This window comes from Poecilia formosa, unplaced genomic scaffold (assembly GCF_000485575.1).
Source record: "Poecilia formosa unplaced genomic scaffold, Poecilia_formosa-5.1.2 Scaffold136, whole genome shotgun sequence".
NCBI classification, from domain to species: Eukaryota; Metazoa; Chordata; class Actinopteri; order Cyprinodontiformes; family Poeciliidae; genus Poecilia; species Poecilia formosa.
The window spans coordinates 1,640,193-1,667,328 of NW_006800075.1; the positions used below are offsets into that span (position 1 = coordinate 1,640,193).

Sequence of the window (27,136 nt, forward strand, 5' to 3'; positions counted from 1 at the left end):
TTATGCTTTTTCAAATCCATTTTAAACCACAAAAGCACATTGGTAAAGACACATAATAAAAAATGACAATGGAAAGTTGAGAGAAAGGAAAAAGTGGGGTAGCAAAAAAGAGCATACATAACAGCAGTTAACCGCAGTCTAGATAATGGTTCAAGAACCACAGGAAGCTGTATCCAGGTCTTTGGGGTGTAACTGTTGCATCCATATCATTAAGCCAAAATGGCCATCAGCTTCTTTTCTTTTGATTGACACCCATTTCAATCAATAGTGCTGGTCTACGCTCTTTCCATAACCAATTAAATTCATCATATCCAATTAAATTCACCTCCATATCCAATTAAATTCACCTTGTACTTGATTCACCACATGAATCAAGTACCACTTAACATGTTAAATATTCAGAGTGTTACCTTCACACAGAGAGATCAAGCTGCTGCATATGCTTCAAAGAATTGAAGAACTGCATCTATGCATTTTACAGGTGTATTTAGGGGGGCAGGAATGTTTGGAGGCTGGCCACTCCAGAATCATAGGCATTCTCAAAAGCTCCTTTTTTCCTTGTTTGTTTTGTTTTTCAGTTCATGTAAAATGCTGACAGAAGCTGGACAGTTACTCAGTGGTCCCATGCCTGAATAGAACCCCATAGTGTACTGTGAAGAGGAAGATGACACCAGACCCAACAATGCTGACAAGATGAAGGTCACTGAAAAGCACCCTCGGATAATCACCTTGATGCAATGCCCTATTGATGCTGCAATTCTAGCAAACTCTGCGGATAAGTATTGAGTGCATGCACTGTGTATTACATGGAAATGTCCATGTTTTATTAATCTGTAATGATCACACTATCTTACATTTAACATTTTACGTAAAGATCTTCATATCTTTAACAGCACTAGTGTTCAAATCATAAACTACATGTAATGTCCTAAAATAAATGTAACGTCTAACTCTTGTCCTTGAGAGCTATGATCCTGCAACCTCTAGATCCATCTCTTCTACATCATCGCTAATTCAAATAAATGGTTCATTACTTGGTCTCTGTGGAGTTGAGTGACGTGCTCATGAGGGATTTCACTCATTTGATTCAAGTGTGTTGGAGCAGGCAGGCAGGACTGCATGGAAAATTATACCCAGGATACCCCTAAAAGGCTCTGCGTACAGTCCACTTAATTGCCCTCTTTTGGATTGACTTAAAGTTTCAACAATCACTCATTAATTCATTTGAATTAATTTTAATATTTGGTGTGTTTTTTTTTTCAATTGAGAAAACACTTATTTTCTTTTTTGCTACCTCTCAAGACGAAGTTGCCACTCATAACATGGTGGACGCGCTGACGTATCGTTACTAACCAGCAACAACGCTCCTCCGTGTTAGCCTCTTCTGATTGGCTAATCAGCTAACCCTTTGGTGCTTTACTGCTTGTAACCGTTACATTGCCCTCTGTTGAGCAGGAGTCCATTGTAAACCACAACCGTAGATCTCTATTTCTACGGAGCCTTTGTTTTACTTAGCTAGATAAAAGCGATCGAGATCATCGTCCACCTGCAGCTCAGGAGTTTTTCTTTTTTATAAACGACATCTATTTTTAGCGTCTTTTAATTCATTGTTTGGCAAAACTAAGCGCTTTCAATTATCTTATTGTTCTTGTTTTAAGATCAGATGGCTTAGATTAGAGAGCTTTAAACGTCTCTCATCTGTTTTTAGGCACGGAGCCACCTACTGCAGTGCAGCAGCCGTTAGCCGCTAGCTGCTGCTAGAGAGAAAGGGGGGACTGCGCAAAAAAACCCACGGTCAGGATTTGTGCCTGCGTGACGTCATGGGGATCCACAGGGCTCTCTGACAGGACCGAGCAACGCCAAGCACCGATGGAAGAAGTGTGTGTGTGTTGGGGGGAGGATACATGATCATCACCGTTCAGCCGGGCCGGAGGTGTCGAAGAGCGACTCTTTGCCACACACTGTCCGGTGAAGAAGCGATCTAGGCTCGGAGATTTTGGCTTTGGTCCACCATGAGAGCGCTTCCCATCTGTTAAAGAGACTGCTACCACTATTTTATTTATTTATTTTTTCGTTAGAGAGAGAGAGGGAGAGAGAAAAAAAAACACTCATACCCTGGGAGCGAGAGAGAGAAAAAAAAAGAGAGAGAGAAGGGATAAGCAGCCAGACAACAACTATACTAATCCCCGGGACGGTCACATTCACGGCGGAGGCTCGGAGCCGACAGAAATGAACAGGGGCCGCATGAACTGGATTAAATGATAGCGAATAAAGAGCCGCAGCGCACAAAGCGACCCTGAAGTGTTATGCCCGTTCGGCCGTGTGGTCTTTATTTGACTGGAAATGGGAGCTTTAACAAGCAGACAGAACATAGGCGTGGAAGAAGTGGATATTCCGTCCAATTCGGTGTATCGTTATCCGCCGAAATCTGGTAAGTCAACAACAGGTCGGCCTGGGGTGGGTTGCTGCTCCAAAGATCACTGCAGACGGTTTATTCTGAGCTCCATCAATAAACCTGGTTAACTAACGGGCCTGCAGAGCACATCCTAAACCATCATCTCCTAAACCATTAATGCTGCAGTTTCAGTTAAAATTATTCGTAGGACTTAAATAGCTTATTCTAGTTTATTTCCAGAAGAATAAGAGTAAGATATCGGCAAGCCAAAAAACTATCCTTTTTCACTTTTTTCTAGCAGTGGCGTCACCATGAGATGGGCAAAGGGGGGCAATGGCCACTCATAAATTGGATTCCACCTTTGTCAGATAATGGCATATGCATAAATGTTATGTATAAATTTATGAGAATCCTTGATAAGTTGCAACATTAATTATTTCACTTATTCATTCTGTTTTTGTCTTTTTTGAATAACTCCTTCCTTATACAATTCTTTCTGACAGTGCTTTTTAGGTCACTGGTAAATGATAAGCTCTACTAAATATGGAATAATAGACTTAAAATGTATGATTTTGCTGGTATTTTTTTATAACAATTTTATTCCATCTTTTGATTTATGATTGTTGGTGAAAAGCACTTTGATCAAGTGTTGTTTTTAAATGTGCTATATAAATAAATTTGACATTGACATTACACAAATTCTCCCAAATCAACCCCTTTGTGACTGTGAAAATGGCGGAGGGAGAACCATGCTTCCAGTTCACAATTCTGGACTTCTTTGCACTGGTCCATCATAACAAATATGAATGGTATTGAATGATGCAAATATTGAATTGATGACATTGAAGTTTGTGTTTCTAATGTGAAAAATAAAGTTTAATGAATACTTTTGGAAGGAATTATGTGATTAAAAAAACAACAGCACAGCAGTTGAAATGCCATGTGGCTCTTTATCTTTGCCACATCATGCTTAGCTTCTCCGCCCTGATTTAGGTTTAATCCTATTTTAGCCTCAAAAACGAGATCGCGTCTGAACACGTCAAGATATTACTCTTTGGAGCTAAGGCTACATCAGGCATAAAGTAACATGACATTTCTCTCAAATAGAGGTCTGAAACCTCAAAAGATAAATGTTGAATGCTATTTGTTTGTAAACCTGATTGCATAATTGTGTTCTCAAAAAAAACAAAAACAAAGCAGTGAAAGATAGAGGGATAAATGTTGATTTGTGGATGCCACTGTTGCCACGGCAGCTGTGTGAATCGGTAGCCTGAAGCAGAAGGTGATGGTGGCTTCAGCCAGTGAAACCGATCTGTCGGCCCCAGTTCCTGTCTGTGGGATCTGGTGACAAGGCCACTTTTCCCACCTGCTGTAAATAAGAATGTGATGAAGAGCAGAGACAAGCGGCTTCGTCAACGAGCCTTTTTTTCCCCCCCAGTGTGGATATGGCTGTCATTGTGTGGCAAAATTATCACTGAGAGAAGCTATAACTTCATTCCCAGGTGGAAACCTCACTTGCTGGCTGCTTGTCATGAGTTGAGACGATGAACCACCATTACAGTCTTACGATATTAGCCTGACCTGTCATTAGAAAGCAACATGTCCATTAAAGTTGTTGTCCACCTTGAGTTTCTAAACATCTGAAAGGCTGCTTACTGACTTTTTTCTAATCTTTCTACATCAAAGACTGATTCATTTTCTTTTTTATATATAGTTTAATTCATAATTTAATTAAGGGACTAAAATATAAATCTGTATTTTAGGCTGTTTAGACTCATATTGGATCTGCTTTTTCAACTGATAGAACCATGTCTTTTATATCATGTTCTTTTAAACAAATTTTCTCACATCAAATAAATTTTTCATTGGAACAGCACCAACTCTATAAAAAGAAGGCACACCTCCCTTTAGATGTGAAGGCGTTGCTGTTTGAACAAACTCTGTCATTTTGCCTTCATTTTGTGTTTGGTAAATTATAGCAGTATGGGATTTCTGACAATGGTGTCAGTTCAACAAAAAGAGAAAAAAAAATGCTGAAAATTGCCAAGGATTGATGAGTCAAAAGTAGTACATGCAAAGTCTGTAGTCTTAATTTGGATTAATTAAGAAAAAACAATCCTGACATGACAGTTGACATAATCTTTTTGCTTTTTTTTTATCTTTTTTTTATTTATTTATTTTTTTACCATGGCTATAGTTTCTCCTTGGATTTAAGTTCATAGTTATTCCTTAACCTGTTATTCACGAGAGGACCCAAATTTGGGTCCTCTCGTGACAGAGGTGTCAAACTCCAGTCCTCAAGGGCCGCTATCCTGCAACTTTTAGATGTGCCTCTGCTGCACCACACCTGAAAAGAATAATTAGGTCATTAGCAAGGCTCAGGAGAACCGATCTACACAGGGAGGAGGTAATTAAGCCATTTCATTCCACTGTTTTTTACCTGTGGCACATCTAAACACTGCAGGACAGCGGCCCTTGAGGACTGGAGTTTGACACCCCTGTCATTGTGAATGACAACCTGTGAACAACAGGTTAAGGTTTATGGGTTTGAATTTTATGGTTTATTAAAGAACTGCAACGCCACAATCTATTTACCACAAAAACTAACCCGAACCAAACAATAGGAACATTCTCACCCTCTCTAACTAAGTCACTTATGTTCTTATCATGCTTTTTTAATTTTGTATTGTTTCAAATTGGTCTGAAAGTGATTCTCTCATTCTCTTTTTGCAGGGAGTTACTTCGCCAACCACTTCATCATGGGAGGGGAGAAGTTTGACTCCACCCATCCGGAGGGGTACCTGTTCGGGGAAAACACAGATCTTAACTTCCTGGGGAGCAGACCAGTAGCAGTGAGTTTCTTCATACTACCAATTAATTATAAAGTCTACTTTGAGTGAAAAACAGTCTAGCTTTATCTTGATTTGTGGTTGTCAGGCTTTTTGTTAGTACCACCTCACCACGTTTGCTATTAATGACTATTTTTTCTTCATTTAAGCACATCTGTTTCTAATAATGTCAAGCGACGCTGTTTTTTAACATGTTCCTTGAAAGCTTGGGAACCACAATTTTAGCCCTGTTAGCTAATGTATTCATAAATAGTTGAATATATTAGCATGTATATACATCTATTTTTTCCCTCTGTCTGAAGTTAAATCCGACCAAACTTCTTTTGTTTTTAGGTCTATTAGAACGACCAAATTTATTCATATTGGCTAAATTCCACATTAATGAGAGAAAATGTCAGAATTATGTATTAATATCTGCAAAGTCACTGTACTGACTAGCATATTGATTTGTTCCTGCTGTGATGTCAAAGGGAGTTGCTGACTTTTTGGCTTCTTCAAAGTCAATTAACACTGATTGAAATTTATTTCATCTCAATAAACTAATTAATCATTATCTGCTGACTCCATATGCAGTGAGACTGACAGGCGACACATTCTCTGGAGAGTTTGTTCAAACTCAATCAAGAGCCTGAAGGTCAAACTGAAGAGAGCTGCACAGTCAACGCGCTCTTGCCTGCAGAGAAGAGGCAGAATATGACACAGACGAGCTGAAGCTGATATAAAAATGCGTCTCTCCCAGCACCGATCTCAGCAGTGCTTCTGCTGTTTCTGACTGCGGGGGCTAAAATTAGGCGAACAGTCTTCCCTTGATTTGCTGAGTGTATAATCCTTCTGTGGGCTCACAGGATTCAGTGTAGGTGTTTTTTTCTTTTAATTGAATTTTATTTTTTGCATACGCGGTTTCTTTTTTAAATGCTTTACCAGCATTGTATAATGGTGTTTGGTTTCACAGACTTTAGCCGCAGTTTTGCTTTCTGTCTGCCGCACCACCCTGGCGCCACAAGTATGACAATGGCTCAGGCTATATTTATGGGTTTCTCCGAAAGTCATTCTTACACGACGCAAAAAGAAAATGGATTTTACGCCACAACAAATGAAATTGCAGAGCGGTTGATAAAAAGTAAACTCTTAGACGTTTCAAAAAGGAATAACAATAATTTTAGGGAAGCAATTGTTGGGGTATAGTCTGCAGTGAAGAAGATGCTTCATAACATTCAGAACAATTTTACAAACTGCTGCCATTGACCTCCTCTGGGTACCAACATATTCTGCACACTAGGAAGTCTACAGCAGATCTGAAAATATCAGTAAATCAAGTTTTTTTTTTTGTTTTACATCCTTGTCAGTACGAACAGGTTTACTTCCTCAATGTTATGATGATATAGAACAATTGGACTCATTGGACTCATTGTTATCACAGAATGGATTTTATCATCCCCTGCTGATATTTTTGGCTTTATATGTCAGGTCAGCCTGTTTGGAAAATGGTCAGTGTTAAATGACCTGAGAGTAAATGTTCAAGTGAGCATTACACATTGAAGACTTGTCCAAAAGCTGCATGTTACAAGAGATTTAAAACGTGACCCGTTTAGTGACTGTTTTCACAATGAGAACATGTACAGAAACTCATGATGCATTACATAATCTGTAACTTTAGGGTAAAAGGAGATGTGAAAAAGCCAAATCAAAATGGTTCCTGCCAAAATATAAAATGAATTTAAGACGTGTTTGTGTTGCCGTATAAAACTAGCAAGACGAGTCTGTAAATTTTATCTTAGTGTGACTGTGAACATAGTACAAGAACTTAACAAGAGCGAGACTACACATTCATCTCACAAGACCAGACGGTACATTTTTAGATTTTAGCTATACAAGAAAACAACAAATAAGGTTTCATAACATTTTGCCCAAGTTCTAAGAAAGTAATTTTAGTTTCACAAATCAGTTTAAAAAAAGAGAAGGTTTAACTATTCACGAATCATGTTTGTATTGTTCCAATTTAAAGGTATTTGTAATTCTTGTGTTCTCACAAGTTAGTTTGTCTAAACATTCTGGTCTACAGGCAAAATTAAGTTCTTTGAAATAAGCCTTCAGATTAGCACTAATACGATCTCTAACAGAGATTTTGTGCCATAGATCCTATTATTCGCAGACAAAAAATAAAATAACCAGTTGAACTGCGGTAACTTATTGTTAGGATAAGTTTTTTTTTAATTTGCTCGTAATGTTGGGAACTTTATTTTTTATCATCAAAACCACTGCAGACATTCATGCTCTCCCCACCAATAGGTTTGGATCAAATGCCACAATGTCAGTTATTGCAATAACTTGGTCAAAATGTGTTAAAAACAAAAACAGAGCTGTAGGTTGCTGTACTGTGAGTTTTGTGACGTACATGGTTGCCTGTGAGGTTTCGGTGAATGGCCCGTTTCAGCACCAGCTCCTGTGTGTTTGTTTGTGTGGTTTGCAGGCGTGACTCCTGCTGAGCCCAGATGTGTAATAGTGCTGAATACGGCGTTATTCTCAGCCACACAAACACCCTTAAACACACGGGAGCTCAGATGAGGGGTTGTACTGTCGAGGTATCCCGACCACATCCTGCACGTTTCTTCTCCCGAGATCCTCGAACGACCCCAGCTCTCCCCTCGCGCTCATTCAGCAGCTTTTGGCTGCAGACACACAGAGAAAGAGTTGCTGGGAAAGAAACCAGAGACCAGAATCCAAAATAAATGATCTGTGTGGAGTTTTACAGCAAGCCATTTGAGTTAATATTTGATATCCTTGAAGTTTTGCCTACTGTTTCTTAACTTCTTAGCACTACTGCAGTTTGAAATTTGTTCACACTTATTCAATACTTTGCTTCAATAGTTAAAGAAAGCTGTTACTCGTAACTTAACATCACATCCCTGGGCAAGTATTGAATTTTGAAATATAAATTGTATAGGAACTTTGACTAGTGCAGCTAAAAAGTGTCAATAATTTAATTAGCACATATTGTGGGATTTTTCTAGTTATGCAACAGGCCAAAATGAGCTTTTAGTGAACTAGCAAGCTGTTCTAGCCATTAGGGATGGGCATTTATCATATTATTTATCATTTATTGTGATGAATTTCTTATCATGATGAGAATTTTGATCCGTCGTTATCAGGATAAATACCAATTAATGACGTCTTAAGAATAACAAAACTGTCCGTATTGTCAGGATTGTTATCTTTACAATTTTCTCCACTGTTTTTTCAATGAGAGAATCAATAAATGTCAATAAATGTAAAATTGAATGCAAATCAGTGATGCAAATCACACTTCTTCATGTGACTTGTGTTCTAAAGAAGAATATGACAACCGGATATGTTTTTCAAGAGCATTATTTGTGATTGCTATACTATGCTGTCACAGCTGCACAGTAGGCTAAAAAATAGAAAGCAGTGCTTTTTGTTATCACAATAGTAACACAAAATATTGTGATACATTTTATTATGTTAAAAAAGATATCACATATCACCCACCCCTTTTAGTAACTTGGTATTCTTCAGGTTCACCAATAACTAGTAAGAGTATAAAAGCTTTAGTTTACTAGTTTACACTTGTTGGACAAATTCTTACTACTTAGTAAGTTTTGCCATTGTGGTTTAAGTTAAATATTCTAGCCGATATCAAGACTATGTATGCAAAGACTTGCCATAGTATTTATACCAGTTTTACATTTTGTTAGTAGCTAAAGTCAATCACAAAGTCAATAAATAAATGGAGCCAGTTGGAAGAGGTGGTTTTCTTATCAAAGACCAATTTAGTGCTGTAAGAAACTCTGTTTGACCCTGAAATGTTTTTCTACACTCTGGTCCTGTTTAGTACAGAAACAGAAGAGACAAAAAAAGAAAAGCTGACTTGAAGTGTCAGCTTTGTCCCTGAAAAGACTCAATCTGAGCATTTTTTTTTAGCCCAGACTCAGCACTTGTCAGCACCAACTGCGTCTGTGTTGACCACCCAAAGCCCTTTGGCGTTGAGGTTAAGTCGGATAGAGGTCATTGTGCAAACCCTGAATTTGCTGCGGTCAAGAAGAAGAATGCTGGCCTGGCTTAGGAGAAAACAAAGTTCTCACCCTCCTCTGTCTCATAACATGTATTTTACATCTAAAATTTGTTTTCTGTTTTGTGTTCAGTTTCCGTATGCAGCTCCTCCACCTCAGGAACCAGTAAAGACGCTACGAAGCCTTATAAACATTCGGAAGGATACGCTGCGGCTCGTGAGGTACGCGCATGTCATTAAACAACTTGTTCAGGGTTTGGTCAACCTTGCTATTCTTAGCAGGGTTGACCAAAGTAAAACTGATATTTTTAGAGGTTGTGTTGAATCATTCATGCTTTTCTGTAATGTTGACATGCACATACTCAGAGGTAAACACAAGCTGTTTGTCTTGTTTTAGAGCAGAACTTATACACATTAACATAAATATGTTAAAGACAAAATGTTGTTCTTCATCCCTATGGATTTTTTTGTTAGTTTCTTTTTGATGACTATATATTGCAAATTAAATCCCAGTATTTACACCCTTTGATTTTTTATTTTTTATTTTTTACAAACACCCACAAACTTAAATTTATTTTATTGGAGTTTAATTTGATTTTCAAATCAAATTAAACCCTATAATCAACTCCTGTTGCTGCAGGAGTTGAGGCACTTACTTACACTGTCACAATACAAATTATGCTGGGCAATAAATAGTCCCAGAAATTATTGTGATGAACGATAATTGATAACATCTTCAAATAATATATTGACAAAGGCATAACAATGCAAGTACACCTGTCAAATATCAGTGAACTATAATTTCGAAAGAACACTTAACACTGAAACTGGAAGACATTTTAAATATCCAAAATAAATAAACAAAACAAGAAATAAAATTGATTACGAAGTGCAAACTAGCTACTTTGTACTGTGTGTCAAATGTTTGCAGCATTTTTCTGAGTAGCGACTCCGCAATAATATTAAAAAGCAAAAACTAAACAAACAAGCATGCAAATGTTAATTTGCAATGCGATTAATTGATTTATTGCTTATTGTGACAGGCTTAGTCTTGACATTTGTAACTTTTATTTTTGCACTTTTCCCACCTTTGTCCAGGTGTAGTGAGGACCTGAAGCTGCCAGGCGACGAGGCGGCGGGAAAGAACAGGGCGTGCTACAACGTAGAGTTCACCTTCGACGCCGACACACAGGTTGCCATCACCATTTACTACCAGGCCATAGAGGAGTTTCACAACGGAGTGCCAGTGTAAGTAACAGTGTGTGTGTTTCAGGGGAGCTGATGATGATGCTCTGCAACAGACCTGCTTCAGCTTTTCTTTTTACAAAGCCATTAAATATTTTTAGCTTTATGTGTTCAACTGAAAAAACCCAAAAGACAAACAGGTCTGCGATTTGGACTGTATTGATACATTCAGCTCGCAAAACAAGACACTTAAGAATGAGTTTTAGTGGAGTCCAAGTTTGATTTATTCTTATGTTGACATCTAATTCTAAATGCTTCAAAAACATTTCAATTTTTCACTTTTTAATTCAATTGTCACAAACTGTTTCATGTTGAATTATCCAAATTAAATCCGTCTATTTATGTTTTTACTCTGCGCTAGAAAGGATCAAAGGTAGTCGAGTCATTAATAAACTGTGAAACATACATTTAGCTTAACATTGGCAGAACGGTGCCATCTTTAGGTTTTCATATTCATGCATGTTCTGCCAACCAGGTCCAGCTTTGCTTGAGAACGTTCTCCCTCTTGTTCTGAGTGTAGGCGTTTGCATATTTGGCATAAAGAGCCATCTTTGATTTTCGTCCAAACGTAGGCGGGTGTTTCCTAATCTCCTCTTGACATATAGAAGTAAAATCCCTTAAATGCATCTTTCCCTCCTTTGATGGAAATGCTTTTATGCAGAGTTTCTAGGACGTTCATGCAACCCGATGGCTTATTTAGCAGCTTCAGTGTACAGAAGCAGTGAGTTTTTCTTCCTGCTGACCCGTTGGTCCTCCTCTTTCTGCCCCCTTGCAGTTACCTGCCACAGGACAGCTCGCTGCAGTCGGAAACGGTGCATTTTAAGAGGGGAGTTTGCCAACAGTTCTGTCTGCCCTCGCACACCGTCAACCTCAGCGAATGGGCGGACGAGGAGGTAATCCGTCTCATACTGAAAACAGGCTCGTGTGAATCTGCAGGAGTGGGAAGGCGGCCTGTGCAGAATAACAAATGCTCCCTCTCCTCAGCTGCTGTTTGATATGGACAAGGAGATCTTCCCCATGGTCGTCCAGGCTGTCGTAGACGAGGGAGAAGGTAAGACGCTCTATCAAGCATCTTACCTTGATGCGTGATGGGTGGCGTGAAAAGCACTGCAGCAGAATTTGAAGCTAAGGCGATCCGCTGCGTTTTGTCTTTCCAGAACATTTGGGCCACTCTCACATCCTACTGGCTACGTTTGAAAAGGTAAAGCCAGGCTGTTTTATGAGTCAGAACCAGTGAGGCTGCAGGAACATAATGCTCTGACAGCTAAAAATAGGCTTTTGATTTCCAGTTTTCCAATGTCTGGGTGCTTGAAATCCTCGAAAAGAATTTTAGTCAGTTGTTTTCAAGGTTTGGAAAGTGCTTAATATTCAAAACTGCACAGTTTTGTAATAAAGTGCAATCAAATGTTTGATTTGGAAAACGTTATTTGGAGCTGAAACCAGATATTTTAACACACCTAGTGAAAAGACATTAGATGTGTTAAATATATTTTCTATTTTATTTTCATATTTTATTTTCACTGCCTGAAGTTAAATCGGAGTAAGCTTTTCTTGTATTAGGTCTGTTAGAATTACCACAATTATTTCTATTTGCAGAGACTTTTTTGTGTCACTTCTTTTGTATATTGTGTTTAAACAGAGCAGGAAGGTCATTTACCTGAACACAATCTGTTTGGATTGTTTCGTTGTAATGAATATTTATTATTCCTAATGGCTCAGTGACTTATATTTTATATGTTATTTCAGGACTTTTTGTTAAATTAGTGTTTTGCTGTCGGGCCTGTATCGGGTGTGTGTTAGAGAGACATTTCTAAACATATAGTTTTGTTGTATTTTAGTTTACCTTGTCTCTGCTGTAGAGTGTAAAATACTATCGCAAGATGTTATTAATAACAGTAATAAATAATATTTTTAACTCCAAAGTGTGGTGCTGGAAAAGTTTGGCATCTTACCTAGAAAATGTCTGAAAAGTGCTTGAATATTACTGAAGGAAAAACGTAGGAACCCTGCACTGTAACAGCAACAAACTCTTAAATTAACACAATTCTTTGCCATGTTTTCAGCATATGGATGGGAGTTACTGTGTAAAACCTCTGAAGCAGAAGCAAGTGGTGAATATGCTTGTTTTTTTCTCCTCCCTTCCTTCCTCTTATTGTGTTGCTGTTTTTTAATACAAAATATAAGTTCCTGTTCATGCTTGACCCTTGAGAACGTCTGACTTTATTGTGTTTCTTTTCCCAGGTGGACGGAGTTAGCTACCTGCTGCAGGAGATCTATGGGATCGAGAATAAATACAACAGTCAGGAATCAAAGGTGGAAATAAAAAGACAAAAAGAATTAAGCCGTCTTTCATCTGAAATGACATGGCAGAAAAATACAACAAATTAGTGTAGCTGTCTCCTTTGTTAGGATGGCTCTTTTAAAAGTCTCTTTTTTTTTTTTTTTGCCTGCAGGTGGCTGACGACGAGATCAGCGACAACAGCGCCGAGTGCGTAGTGTGCTTGTCTGATGTGCGAGACACCCTCATCCTCCCGTGCAGGCACTTGTGTCTCTGCAACGCCTGCGCAGACACGCTGCGCTACCAAGCAAACTGCTGCCCTATCTGCAGGCTGCGTGAGTTTACCTCGCTAAATGCTTTTTCAAGAAAGCGGCTTCAACTGGCAAACTTCAAAATTCAATCAGCTTTTTATTTTATTGCAAGAATTCAAATTGCATTTGACAGATATCTATAGATATATAACCAATTTGTTAATTTCTGACAAAATCTTTGGGTTTGGGAGACTATTTGATCAATTTTACAGAAACGCAGTTTTGTTGCTTAGTTTGCATGCATTTTTGACGTTATTGTTGTATTGTTTTTATTTTCCTGTTAGCCTTTAGAGCTCTGCTGCAAATTCGAGCAATGAGGAAGAAGCTCAGTCCTCTGTCGCCCACCAGCTTTAACCCCGTCATCACCTCCCAGACGTCGGACTCGGAGGAACATTCGGTGAGGCGCCGCTGGAACAGGAAGAAGGAAATAATATCCATGTCCTACGCTTCTAGCTAACCTCCCTGGTGTTCTTGCAGCAGGCGTCCGAGCATATCCCGCCTGGCTACGAGGCCGTTTCTCTCCTGGAGGCGCTGAACGGCCCTCTGAACACGTCCTCGGTGGTTCCTCCTCCTCTCCATTCGGGTCCCAGCCACGTCACCGGGGTGCTGCCGCCGTACAGCAGCGAGCCCCACCCAGCGCCGACCCGATCCCTCTCGCCTCTCGACCAGTCCAACTCCAGTCAGGGATTAAAGCTAAAAAAGAGTGGCTCAAAGTGAGTCGATTAAAAAGCTGAATCTTTATCATTCAGATCTTTAAGACATCTTCAGTCAAATTCGTCAGAAGATGCAGTTCAGTAAAAACAAACCTTGTTGCAGAGTTGTTGGAATTCAGGCCAGCAAGAAGACCATTATAAAGAAAAATTTAGAAAATTTATGCAGGAGAAAAACTAATATATATTAATTTAACGTGTTTCCAAAAACTGTGTATAACAGTATTCCTATGCAGACTGACAAAGTCTGGATTTTGATTTAAGTGTTTTTCATGTCTGGATAAATATGGAAAAGGAAAAAATAACGATGGAGAAATCTATCAACTTCAGCCCATATCGCATCCTTTCTCCCTTCTTTTTTTGCATCTTTCTTTTCTTTCTTCCATTGTTCCTCTCTTGCTTATCCCCTTCATCATTTGCCTCCTACATCCATTCCTTTAGTTGATTTTTCTTTCTTTTCTAAAACAAGTATGAATCTTAAAATCCAGGAGAAAAAATGTTGTACAAAAAGGGCAAAGCTTGTACTGCCAGTTTAGGTCATCACATATATCTCATGTAATGAAAAGAAAATATTCAGAATCTGATGCAACTTTGTTTATTTTAGATCACTTTCCCAGAATTCCTCTGTGCTTCCGGAAGAGGAGGACGAGAAATCTTGCAGTGAATCGGATACGTGTCGTCCCAAACTGGCTGTGGACCAGCAGGAGGTGTGTTTCTGTGTCTGCATGTTTTATAAAGAATGTGAGAGGAACATGAGTTTGCGCTTTTGCTCTTGTGTGTTTTTTAAATATTGGATCACACAGCACTGTAAGCTCACTGCTGTGTCTTCCAGTGCGGAGTGACTCCAGACAGCGAGAACCTGACCCTGTCCTCATCGGGAGCCATCGATCAGTCGCCCTGCACCGGCACCCCTCTGTCCTCCACCATCACCTCCCCTGAAGGTAGGTAAAACTGCAGAGACACTCCAGCCTCAAGCTTTTCTAAACCTGAACCGGCAAACAGAAACATTCAAATCATTACCTTTAGTTGATAACAACAAAACATCTGTTGTTCATCAGAGTAATTTACATTTTAGAAATTGTTGCTATGCAAAACTCTGTCTTCATGTGACAGGTTGTTATCAGTTGTTTTAGTTGTCAATTAATCTATTGATTACTCTGGCAATTAATTGATTAATTTGGTAAAAAAGCATACAAGCACATCCTGCAGAATTTTCATTTAAGCATATTTTATACAAATAAATAATTACATTTAAATTTTAAAATAAGAAATGTTTTAAATGTTTTATTTAGTGTACTTCTCGCATCAGCATGTAAAAAGCTCCGCCCTTGATTTAATTAAATCAATTATCAATTAAAACAAGAATTTAATTAAAAATTGCATCGCAAACAGTGCTTAATGGGAGATTTAACAGGAGAATTTCAGCCATGTTAAGCTAAAACTTTGCCACTTGAGGAGTTCTGGGTAGAACATATTTGCAGACAAAATTTTTTTCCTTCTTCTTAAATGCAAAATGTAAATGTTTTTGTCTTACTTTGGCTTAAATACTGCTCTGACTGTGTTGTTTCTTTCTGCAAATGGCTCCTATCAAACAGTGCAGTAAGCTCAGTTCTTTATCCAAATTACTTAAAAGTTTTCTATCTGGCAGATTTGATCGTGTTATTACCTTGCACCATTCACTCCTCCTGGATGTAGCGGCAGTAGTTGTTGTAGTTGTGTTGTTGACTTACTTTACAGCAATCCCTCATACAGAGCATATGCACGCAGCAACAGTGACGAGAAAATCCTCTTAAACAGGAAGAAACGCCAAGTAGAGTCTGGCTCATCAGAATCGACTGGGGGTTTGAGAAGACAGAGCGGAAAGACAAAAAGAAACAGAAGAACTGATGTACAAGTACTTTTAATGAAAAGTGAAAAGCTTTAGCAGGAAAGGAAGAAGGTTTAGTTTTTTACCACCATTATCTCAGCCGATACTCTCCATCAAGAAGGTGCCACATCCAAACAGAACGCCAGAGATGGTGTAGCTTCCTTGGAAAGAAAAAAAAAATAAAACATACAATTATCAGTTGAAATGACATAAAATAACGCAAATTGGAAAGTAGTAGAAAAAACCCCGGTAAAGAACAGTTATTAGAGATTTCTCAGGATAATCTTAGAATAAGGCATGAGAGAGGCAGAGCCAGGGACAACAGAATTGATGAAAAATTAAAGATTTGATGTCCTGGAACGATCCTGCCCTTAACTTATTTAAAATACTGCGGTGGGACCTTAAGAGACCTACCTGTGAAGACATGATCTGAAGTAACATTGCAAAGAGGAGTGAGTCAAAATTCCCTCACACAGATGAGAGAGGCTGTTAAAATCAGATGGGAAATGAGAGGTCGTTTGCTAAAGGTGGTTTTACAAGCTGCTGAATCATGTGGTGCACCAATGTTCCCCCATGATTGGTTTTAAATGTCAGCTGGTTTTGTGGCAGACGTTAAAAATATCACGGCAGGACAACAATTCAGTAATGACAGGTGACAATGGCAGAACAAGGTCATGAACAACAAGGTTTTGACCTGTGCTGTACAAACGGATCGATAAAGCTTCCTCCGTATGATGACTGAACTCAGCCTTATGGTGCATTCACACCAGCTCTGTTTAGTCCGCTTTAACCCAACTCTAGTCTGTTTCCCTATAAAGTCTGGGTTCGCTTGGGGAGTTATGAATGTACAATCGAACTCTACAAACTCTAGTCCACCTACAAACCTGCATCTCGGTTTAGTTGAAGCGAACTCTTGTGTGGTTCTTAAGCGACTGCATATGTGGATGCAAGCAGACTGGAGACTGATCCAAAAGCAGGAAGCAAACCATTGCACAGTGCATTCTGGGTAAATCCAGTCAAAACAAATGCAAGGGTCTAACTCTAGTGGGAAAAATTGCTTGTGGTCTTTTACCAAAGACATAAAAGAAATCCTTCCACTGCAAAAATTTGACACCACTTCATTTTTGTTTACATTTTGTGAAGAACGAAGCTTCTTTGGAGGCTTTTGGGTTGTTTTCTTCAGTGGTTCTTGGTGCAGCGCCACCACAGGCAAGGAGATAGACAAGTTTTTCAATTAGTTTGGATCGTTTGTCACAGTGCAGTGTGAAAGTGAACTGCATCGACAGAAAATGCAACAAGCATTGCAGTTTTGAACAGAACCTACGGGACTATCAGGTCCCGTAGGTTCTGAAAACACTATAAGAGAGAGCGTGAGTGTCTTCATGATCCGGGGGAGCTCATAGTGGAGCCACTGCTTCTCTGCATCAAAAGGAGTCTGTTAAGGTGGTCCAGGCATCTGATCTGGATGCCTCCCTTTGGAGGTTCTCCAGGCACATCCCTCGAGGACCAAGGCATTTTTTTGTGTTTGCTGTTGAGAGGAAGAACAGATCCTTGTTTTTGTTGAGGTTAAATTAAATATACTCTGGATATAAAGTAGAAAATCATCCAAATCTTGAGCAGGTCCATCACTTGTATCTCCTTCTGTCCATCAGACCCGGTGAGCAGCAGCCTGGCCCAGTCAGTAATGTCCATGGCCTCGTCCCACTCGCAGCACTCTCACATCAGTGCTGACACCATGTCCTCCATGTCAGGGTCCTACCTGGCCGGGGCCGAAGCGGAGCCTGCGGGGGCCGACGAGGTGGGCGAGGTGGACGGCGAGGAGGACCGAGACGCTCCCATGGAGAGCCGAGCTGCACCGCACCAGGACGGAGTGAGTACGAAACGAGAACAGAAACGGCTGCATGACGATCCTGCTTATCTGAAAGAATCTTGAGATTTCCCTTTTTCCTTTATTCAGGAGTTTTCTAGGGAGTCGAAGGGACACAATTACTCTATGGCTGTAGAGGAACAGGATTCAGAGGTCACTGTAACACAAACACAGGCAGAGTCACTTGAGCTCCTTTTCAATTTCACGTTTTACAGAATTTTGCTTTCTTGTTTTCTTTCAGGGAAATGATGTAACAGAAGAGGATTGCTCCTCTCCTTCAAATGGGAAAGGTAACTATGAGACTAATCCCTCACCTTTTGCCCCAAAGCAGCTCACCTCCCTCTGCATTTGTTACTCTTCAGTCATGAAGACAGCGTATGTTCCTTCTCATTAAATATTTAATCATCCGGACAACCGACCTGCTTGTGCATCTCTAAAAATAATGAGAAAACAAACAATGTACTTGCAGTGGCATCGTTTGTCCTCTAGATGGTGCTATCTATGTTTCAATGCAATGGTTTTGTCTGAATAAGTCTAAATCATCTGAACTGGGGTGAATATTTAGGTATTTTAATCACAATAAGCGCTTGCTTTGATCGCGGTTTTCATGCTAAAAACAACAATCAATTTAATCCCTGATTATATTTAAATCAAATTGATTCTAACAGGGTTAAAAAGGGACAAATGGGCTGCTTTAGGTTTCCATAATGATAACTAATGGTTATCATTAAGTCTGCTGTCTTGCTTTTTTTCTTTGTTCTGCATCTTCATGATTATGGAGGGACAAAAGTGCCACCATTTTTGTTTAAAAATTTAAATAAACACCCAGATAAACTAGGGTGTTTTCACACGTGTTTGATTGAGGACCAAAATTGAAACATCTGTTGCATTTTCATTTGGTGTGGTTTGCTTTCACAATGCACTGTCATATGATCCAAACCCTTTGAAAAATGTGTTCCTCCGCTCACCTGTGGAGGCGCTGCTCCAAGAACCATTGAAGGAAACAACATGAAGACCTCTGAAGAAGACACTAAGGGCAACTTCCTTCTTCACAAAATGTAAACAAAAACGGATGAGACTGGATTTTAGCGGTTGTAGGATTTCTTTTTTGTCTTTGGCAAAAGACCAAGAGCAATTTTTCTGCTAGCTCTACACACAGAGGTGTTTTTGGTTGTATTTACCCAGAATGCACTGCACTAGAGTCTGCTTCCTGCTTTTGGAGCATTTTCTGGTCCACTTGGTGTTCACATACACATTCGAACCATGTAAGAGTTCATTTTAACCGCACTGAGATGTGGGTTTTTAGGCAGATCATAGTTGGATTGCGCATTCACACTTCCCCAAACGAACCGGACTTTCCAGGCAAATGAACTAGAGATCATTTAAAGTGGACCGAACCTGGCTGGTGTGAATGCTTCCTCAGTTTGTCACAGATTGTTTTCTTTTAATTATTGTATTTACAAAAAGTATTTATATTCATTTCATTATTGAATAAATAAATGAATAATGATTCATTTATTTAATGGTGGGCAGCAGACGATTTATTGTATCCATCCGACAATGTCAGTGGGCGGGCCCAACACGGCTCCAGTCAACTTGATTGCTCTGAAGTGAGCTTGCTGTACATCTAACGTTGAAACACAGTAATAATTTGAATTATTTTATGGTGAATTATTGCAGAGGAGGCATGTAGTGAATTAAATACATTCTGAAATAACATGAATTTCACATTTATCATTTGTTTTGCAAATTACTGACACATTTATATAATTATGGATAACTTAGAATTATGTCAAAATTTCTTCAAAATTATATATATAAAAGTAAAGATTAATTCATCCATTGGATTTTTCTTCTTCTAGCTCTCTGTGCTACATAGATTTTTTTATGTGCAACAAAGGTGGAATATGTTTTTTATTTCAGTGTTTAATCAGAAAACTTCTCCTTGTTTGTGAGTGAAGACAGTGAGCGACTGAAGGTTAGTCAAACGGTGGGCGTGAGTCGGGGGGTTCTTGGAGTTTAATGCAAACATAACGAGGTTAGCTGTCAAACTGACAGCATAAAACATGTTTATGTAAATTAGCTTCTCTGTAAATGGTATTTTTTGTGGGTGTTTGTTGGGACCTAATGACCTTCCAGGTTGAGTGCACCTGTGTAGCCTGTAAGAGAACATGTGGATTTGAAATCACGTGTGTGTGTGTGTGTGCATCTATGTGAGTTCTTGCAGATAAATCCTGAAGTCTTCCCATTGGTTTTGGAAAATGGACAGAAACACTCTAACCTCAGTCAACTTGTGAGGACTTATGTAAAGTCAATAGAGACAATAAACTGAGGATGTTTGTTTAAAGGCAGTGCATTCATGCTCAGTTTCATATTCATAGGTGTGTCCATGGTCACCATTCAGGGCAAGAACAAATTGGGTTTTTTACACTTTTTAAGCCACAAATATTCACTGACTTTTACTGGGTTCTGCAGCTGTTTCTGAAAAAAAAAGACACATTTTTCTAAACCAGAAGCCTTCACATGATGTAGGTCTAGAGCACTTTCCTTATGACTTCTCTGAGAAAATCTGACTATTATGTTTAATTAAAATCTTAAGTGTTTAGTAGCGAGAGATAAGAAAAAAAACAAATAAAATCTTCTGGTTGTCTCACACCCCTAATTAATCACAGGCATGACTCAGCATGTTGTGGAAAATACATTTTAAATAAAGCCACTTACATCTATTTATTGTTATTGAAAATTGCTGATATTGAGTCCTCACTTAGGAACACCATCCACTCTGAGGAGTTTAGTGCTTAAAAAACACAGGTTTTCAGTTTTCCCATTAATCAAGTTGTACATTGATTAACTCTGGTCTGCAGACTATCTCTCACACATTTCTTGTTTTGTCCAAATTATTTCAAAGTAAAACCTCTGAAAAAAAGGAATCACTTTTCTTGGAAGAGCTGTCGGTTTTATCTTTAAAGGGGGAAAAAATGACACATTATTTTATTCAACCAATATAATATTTCAAGCCCTGGGTTGAATGTTAAAACTATTTGACCAGAGAGAAATAAAGTAGAAGGAAATGGTGCTTAAAACTTTCAATCTGATTTGAATGTTTAGTCAGAAAACGGTCAGCTCCTGTTCTGTTTTGTCAGTAATGTGTTTCCATATTGCATCATATTCATACATTTTCTTGTTCTAATTACATCTGACACCCATTGGATACATTATGAGATCCATTTTAGAGTGTAAATGCTTTGTTTTTCCTGTCATAGAGGAAAGTTGCTGATATATGTAGAGTGTGAAGCAGAAGGCCAAACTTAAAACACATTTGGTCTAAACTGAGTCCACACCCTGTGATCATTTAGCAGAAAACTTTCTAAAGATGGCTTTTAGATTTGTAGCTTATCTCCAGTTTCCATATTCACCAGATATTCTTCTGATTGTTGTTTAATCATTCTCCACTCCAGCATGGCCTCGTTCCTCCTCCCTCCTCCTCCTCGGCCTCCTCCTCCTTCCTGCTCGTCTCACCCCTCTTCCCTCCCACCTCCACCCCCCCTCACGCTGTGCCTGGCTGCTCTTGTTTGACCTTTGCCCTCGCTTGCAGGTGGGCGGAGCAGGTGTCCAGAGTTGGCCAATAACAATCAGGGCGTCGCCCACTGTGACACGCCCTCTTTGGGGTTGGATAATGAGCAGGCTCCCGACAGCCGATTCGCCGGTGAGTGGCAACCTGTCGAACATGGACCAATGAGAGCTTGAGGATAGAGGAAAGGAAAAGTGAGAAGTGCATGACTCGGCAGCCGCAGTCAAAAGTGTAAACTTTAAATAAAAAGGAAGTTACTAAGAGGGGTTTTATAGCAAAGCATGAAGATCTAGTGCCTTACTTCTTCTCTTCATCCCTATCCGTCGGTGTTGTGGTTACTCTAGTAATTCATTTTCCCAGTACTGATTCGCTGTGCACTGTTTCCTTCCTCTTCCTTTGAGCCGAAGCCCTGTGTGGTTGTGAGCGGGAGCATCTGTCGGGTGTCCGATGAGCGATTTCCGCATGCAATCATTAAAAAACAAATTGTATGAAATTGTGTGCGTGTATGTGTGTGTGTGAGTGAAACTGGTATTTCTCGGTGATTCATGTTCGGTGTCTGCCAGCTCTGAGCCGCTTTGCAAAAACATCTGCACATCCCGTTGTCATCCATCATTCTGACCCCTCCATTCTTTCCCCCAACCCTCCTGTTAGAAGAGCTGAGGGTTCTTGGTTGGAGTCTGACTTAGTTTACAAGTGCAATGTTTACAGCCAATGATCAGAAATTACAATAACAAATAAAAAGTGAACACAAATGTTGGTTTTCTGAAAATAATGTGTAGTATATGGATGAAACACTCCGTTCGGGCTCCTTTTGCATGAATTACTGCAGCAGTGCAGCGTGCCATGAAGGCATTCAGTTTGATTTTCAAGTGGAATGTAAAAAAATACACTACTTTCAAAAAGTTTGGTCAGTTCAGACTCTTCTGATGTTGTGTAAGTGGCCTAATACAAGTAATGTGACAGTTGTTGCCCAGTTCCTACTGTCGAAGCTCCGACTCAGCCTTTTAAATCTCCAGTAAACTTTTAAAAATCTACTTTCAACTGAAAGCTGCTGCCAGCACACCTTTTTATACAGCAGTTTTTCCTTCCACTGAACTTTCCTTCATTATAGTGGGTTGCAACAATCTATGTAGCGCCTGTTGATTAAAAAAGAAAAGTCTGCTTAACCTTTCAACTTATGAGTCTTCTCCGTGATTGTCTAGGCCAATATAATGTAAAACAATAGCATTTCTGTTGGCTCTGTTTCAGCTGCTATATGGATTAAATATGATTTTTTCCTTAAACACAAATTTTGATTTGCACTGTACGAGTTCAAACTTCCCCAAAACCTTCAGCTTTGCATCTTTCTTGATTTTCAACCCTTCCGCTCTCGAGCTCCCAGATTCCCCTCATCCCCACGATGATGTTTTATGCTGAACGCTGTGACATGTTTCCTACTTGTGTGTCGTAAAAGTTCTGTTATTTCTCTGTTTCTCTCCTTCTCGATCCTGCCATCATTGTTCTCATCCTCTTCTGTTTTTTCCTGAACATTGTTTCCTCTCCTGCCTCCCCCCCCCATCTCTCTGTCTCTTCTTCGCCATCTTTATTTCCTCTTTGGCTCTCTTTCGGATGGACAGATGAGGATTCGTGCCCAGTGCACATTGAGGACTAGGTATGGAGTCATGGTTAGATGAAGGATTAAACATCAGGGGGATTTTGGAGTTTTATTTTTCCTATTTGTACATAGAAACAAAATTGTAATATGAGTGATAGTCACAACCGTGGGACTTTTTCACATTTTAACCTGATTTTAGCTTTTCAAAATAGTTTGCAGGTCTCCATCATCCAATTCAACTGTAAAAGGTGGTTTTATAAAGTAATGAAAGCAATTTTAGGTGTTTTTTTTAATCTATTTACAATCAAAACATACTTACTTTTCTATCTTTACTAGGTAAAGAAATTAAAGGATATGCTGTACCAACTGATAAAAGTGATTTTAACAAACAGTTGCACAGTGTGGGTCTAAATGTGGATAAAACATGTGTCTTTAATGTGCTCCCATAATGTGTAGCATGTGTTTAATAGGGTGGAAAATGTAAAATTCACAGTTTTCTGCTGCATCCTGATGCAAACGCCACGCTTTATGTTGATAACGTAGTGTGAGTTGAAGCAACGCCACCATTTAAGTAGCGTTCGCATTGACTTTGTAGCATTTGCCACATGACTGAACCTGAAACAATTAATCAAACTAGTCGTGATAAATCAAGTATTGAAATTATCGTAGTCTAATTTAGTAATTGATTAATCGTTTACTGGAGTATACAAGCTAAAAAAAAAAAAAAAGCTAAGGCAGGTTTTGCTGTCCAGTTATTGATCGGGAATTCCAACAAATAATCAACAAATCAGTCCCACACTGTGTAGATGTTAAGTCAAGCACTTCTAACATGTTAAAAGTATTTTTAGCTGCAGATGCATTCCTTGGTACAAATGATCAAGCAAACATTAAAGGAATGCTATGTTGATGCGTGTTAGGTAATGAAATGCTTATTTCATTACGATGATATAAAAAATGTTTATTTGCATTTTTTATATTACATCTAATTCTGAAAAAAAAGTGGCTAAATATAAAATCTGCAGAATATTTCAGTTTTTTTTATCTGATTAATTGATGAATCATTAGAATAATTGATTACTAAAATAACGGTTGTATATTTGCGTCTTCTTGCGTCGTTGTAATGCAAGGCTCATTTGTAGTGGTGCAGAAGGGAATGTTCAGGTTAAATTATGCAGCAGACTCAAACCCTTTTCTCCTGTGAGAAATCAGTTTACTTTGAAATTAAAATAGGTTTTTCCTCTAACAGTCTTCAATCTGTTCTGTCTGCGTTGATTATTTAGTGTAGAGATTGAAAGAAAATTCAGCACAGTATGACTGGGTGATGGAGTAATCGTTCTGTTTTTCAGACTTCATGTATCTCGGGGGCTTCAGGCCTGCTCTCGATCCGCTCTCCCACCACATCTCCACCAGCCACATTAACCTGGCGGAGCAGGCGGCGGAGAACAGGGAGGGCCAGAGTCCCAGACATCCCCGCCGCGGACCGCTCATCGTGTAACCAGTCTAAACCGCCCCCCCCAGTCAGCCTCCCCTACCCCCCGCCGCCGCCCCGCCCATTGGACTGTGGGTCCCGACCATCCGTCTCAAGATTTCTGCCGCCGCTGGAAACCGACTGGAGTAAAACGAGGAAGGAAGAGGAATCACATTTCACACTGTTGGTGCACTTTTACCACGTGTTTCCCTCGTTTCGTTGTCAGTGACTATTTCTGGGAATGATTATCCTTCTGCTATTTTCTTATTTATTACCTGTAATGAGAGCTCTGTATTGTGTTAGTGTCTTTAGAGAAATACATGCTGCTCCTCTTTCTCTACCTTCTTCCTTCCTTCCTACTGATCTACCAGCCAAACAGTCAGGGGCTACTGTGATCGGCAATCTGATTTATTACTACTAACTTCTTCCTCTGTGTCAGAAACTGTGCTGTGAGTGAGTGGTGGGACACTTTGACGCTAAACATCATCTCTCACTGGAGTCAAACGACGCTGACCCCTCGCTTCGGATCAGGGACCTTCATTCTCAACGTTTGCATGCAGCTTTTCACGATTTTCCTTCCATTCTTCGCCACACTTTAGAAACTCCTGAATGTAAATTTAGAAGAAGAAGAAGAAGATTTTTTGATGGCTGAGCCAAGAAATGGTGGCCAAAATTAACCTGGAGAAACAGACATATAAGGTAGAATGTAGAACAGCGACGGTGGATTTCATTGAAAGGGGATCATTCACACTTTAAATCTTCAGTTAAACTGAAAATAAATCCAAACTTTGATACACACAACCTTCCATCTCCATCCTCTCCTTCATTTTAGCATGTCAGTATTAATGCGGTGCAACAGCAAGTACGACCAAGCAATAAAAAAAAAAAACAACCCTGCACCTCCATCTTTTCACCTCCTGCACTAGTTCTTAGAGCGGACTGTGTTTGCACTTCAAACCTTTCAGTATGTTCTGATTGTCTTCTCCTACTTTGATGTTGCCATTATGAAGGGAATCACAGCGAGGAAAACCTCCTGCAGGGCATTTGAAAATGATGTAGCAAGGATTTTCCTCCACCCTCGTCCTCCCCCAGAAACAACCTCTCCAATCTTCCCGATCCGCCCTCCTCCTCTCGTTTGTGAGCCTTTAGTTGTTTTTGGTTTTGTAAAACTTTTGATGTATAATTCACCTGTTGTCAAATCGTTTGTGTTTTAATTTGTTGCAGAACACTGTGCTGTTTCTTAGAATGTGGATGAAAATATGTGAAAATTTCACAAAGAGGTTTACATAATCGTGCAAACTTAACGGATAACTCAAGAGGAACAATATCTACAATTGATGCACTATTAGCAGACTCCTAGACGACACTTTCCGGTGCATGAGGTGATGACAGAAGCAAGCATGTTAGTCTAGGTCAGCCTGCACCCTCCTGTAGACTTGATAATGGACCACTGCACAAATCTGAAGCAGTACCATGTCTTTCTGTCGTGTTGCATTTCGATTGTTGGCGCCCTGTTCCTATTGGCCTGCTCAGGTCAAGACTTCTGCACTACTATAACCCAGCTGCAAACAGTTACGTGATCACAGTCTGAATGTGCAGACAGAGCTGCTTTCTGGCACCAGTCTCAGTATGATATCACAGGAAATTCACAAAACCCCACTTTTCTAGAGTGACAATGAGAAATAGACTTAAACAGACAATAAAGATTTTGCAACTAAACGACCCGAGTGATTTTCTGTGTCCTTTTCATTTTTTTCTTCTGAAACGTCTCAGTGATACTGACCTTGCAAATGGAAATGCATGTCATTAAATTAAAATTGAAAAGTACATTTCTTAAGTGGAAACTACATATTATATAGATTCATGATGCAGATTGATTTTTATTGTTGATTTCTGTTCATTTTAAGTAGATGACTAAATTTGTTTCTTGGAAATCAGAATAAATCAAATTTCTTTGTATAGGACATTTCAAGGCAGTTCAAAGTGTTTTACATCATAAAATCACAAAAATCAACAATTGAAACTTTTCCCGTCATTACACATTTGGCAAAATTTGTAATTTATTTTTAATAAATAAATGGGTAACACTTTATTTGAAGGGGGGGTGAATAAGACTGTCATGACACTGTTATAATCATGACATAGCACCTGTCATGAACATGAATAAGCCTTCATGAATATTTATGACTGTTGTCATAAAGCGTCATTCGGTAAATTATGACACTTTTAATACAAAGTTGACATTATTCAAAATGTCTTTGTTATGACAACTTGACATTAACCAAGAAATCATTACTGTTTAAACTTTACCTTTAATAACATAAAGTTACCTAATTTTTAAAGTGCAATCAGTAATACTTTTATAACAAATTTATATCAGTAATGATTTCTTGGTTAATGTCAAGTTGTCATAACTTCAACTTTGTATTAAAAGTGTCATAATTTACCGAATGACGCTTTATGACAACAGTCATAAATATTTATGAAGGCTTATTCATGTTCATGACAGGTGTTATGTCATGTTTATGACAGTGTCATGTCAGTCTTATTCAACCCCCTTCAAATAAAGTGTTACCAATAAAGGTAATATGTCGCACTGACTGGTGATTTAACTCAGCTCTATGAGTACGCTACAAAAAATTATCAACGTTGCTTGTTCATAGACGTTGTGTTGAAGCATATTATTGGAAAATTGAGTGGAAGAAAAAAGCTTGTGCAAAAAATGCAACAGTAATGCTGGAGCTCAACTGGAGTTGCTGTGCAGACACTCCACTGTTTTTTCCACCACAGTTTTTCCTTTTGTATGTCTTCCCACAGCTCTCATGCTGTAGACTTTGACATTGTCGTAACATAAACTTTCTGTATCATAAATCTTATTAGTGACTTGTCTGCACCTGCTGTCTGTTGTTAAGGTGTGGGCGGCGCTGCAGAGACCCTGACAGGCTAAAGTGAAG

General features: G+C 39.2%; 1 protein-coding gene across 11 annotated transcripts; it reads left to right on the top strand.

Annotated features, from left to right (window-relative positions):
- Nucleotides 1-1,431: 1,431 nt before the first annotated feature.
- On the top strand, nt 1,432-25,901 carry rnf157 (ring finger protein 157). 11 transcript variants are annotated; one of them, XM_007562501.2, is made up of 20 exons: nt 1,434-2,431; nt 5,129-5,247; nt 9,405-9,493; nt 10,370-10,519; nt 11,292-11,409; nt 11,501-11,567; nt 11,674-11,717; nt 12,580-12,627; nt 12,758-12,829; nt 12,970-13,129; nt 13,390-13,502; nt 13,583-13,818; nt 14,420-14,522; nt 14,648-14,756; nt 17,335-17,552; nt 17,640-17,702; nt 17,791-17,839; nt 21,145-21,255; nt 22,737-22,771; nt 24,061-24,150. In XM_007562501.2, the coding sequence occupies exons 1-19, from the start codon at nt 2,344-2,346 to the stop codon at nt 22,769-22,771; spliced, it is 1,992 nt and encodes a 663-aa protein (XP_007562563.1). In that variant the 5' UTR covers nt 1,434-2,343; the 3' UTR covers nt 24,061-24,150. The 11 variants fall into 11 exon arrangements, 8 of the variants coding, with proteins under 8 accessions (XP_007562561.1, XP_007562562.1, XP_007562560.1 ...); XM_007562499.2 differs by lacking the exon at nt 22,737-22,771 and having other exon boundaries at nt 1,432-2,431; nt 17,434-17,552; nt 24,061-25,901; XM_007562500.2 differs by lacking the exon at nt 22,737-22,771 and having other exon boundaries at nt 1,432-2,431; nt 13,586-13,818; nt 17,434-17,552; nt 24,061-25,901.
- The last annotated feature ends 1,235 nt before the right edge of the window (nt 25,902-27,136 follow it).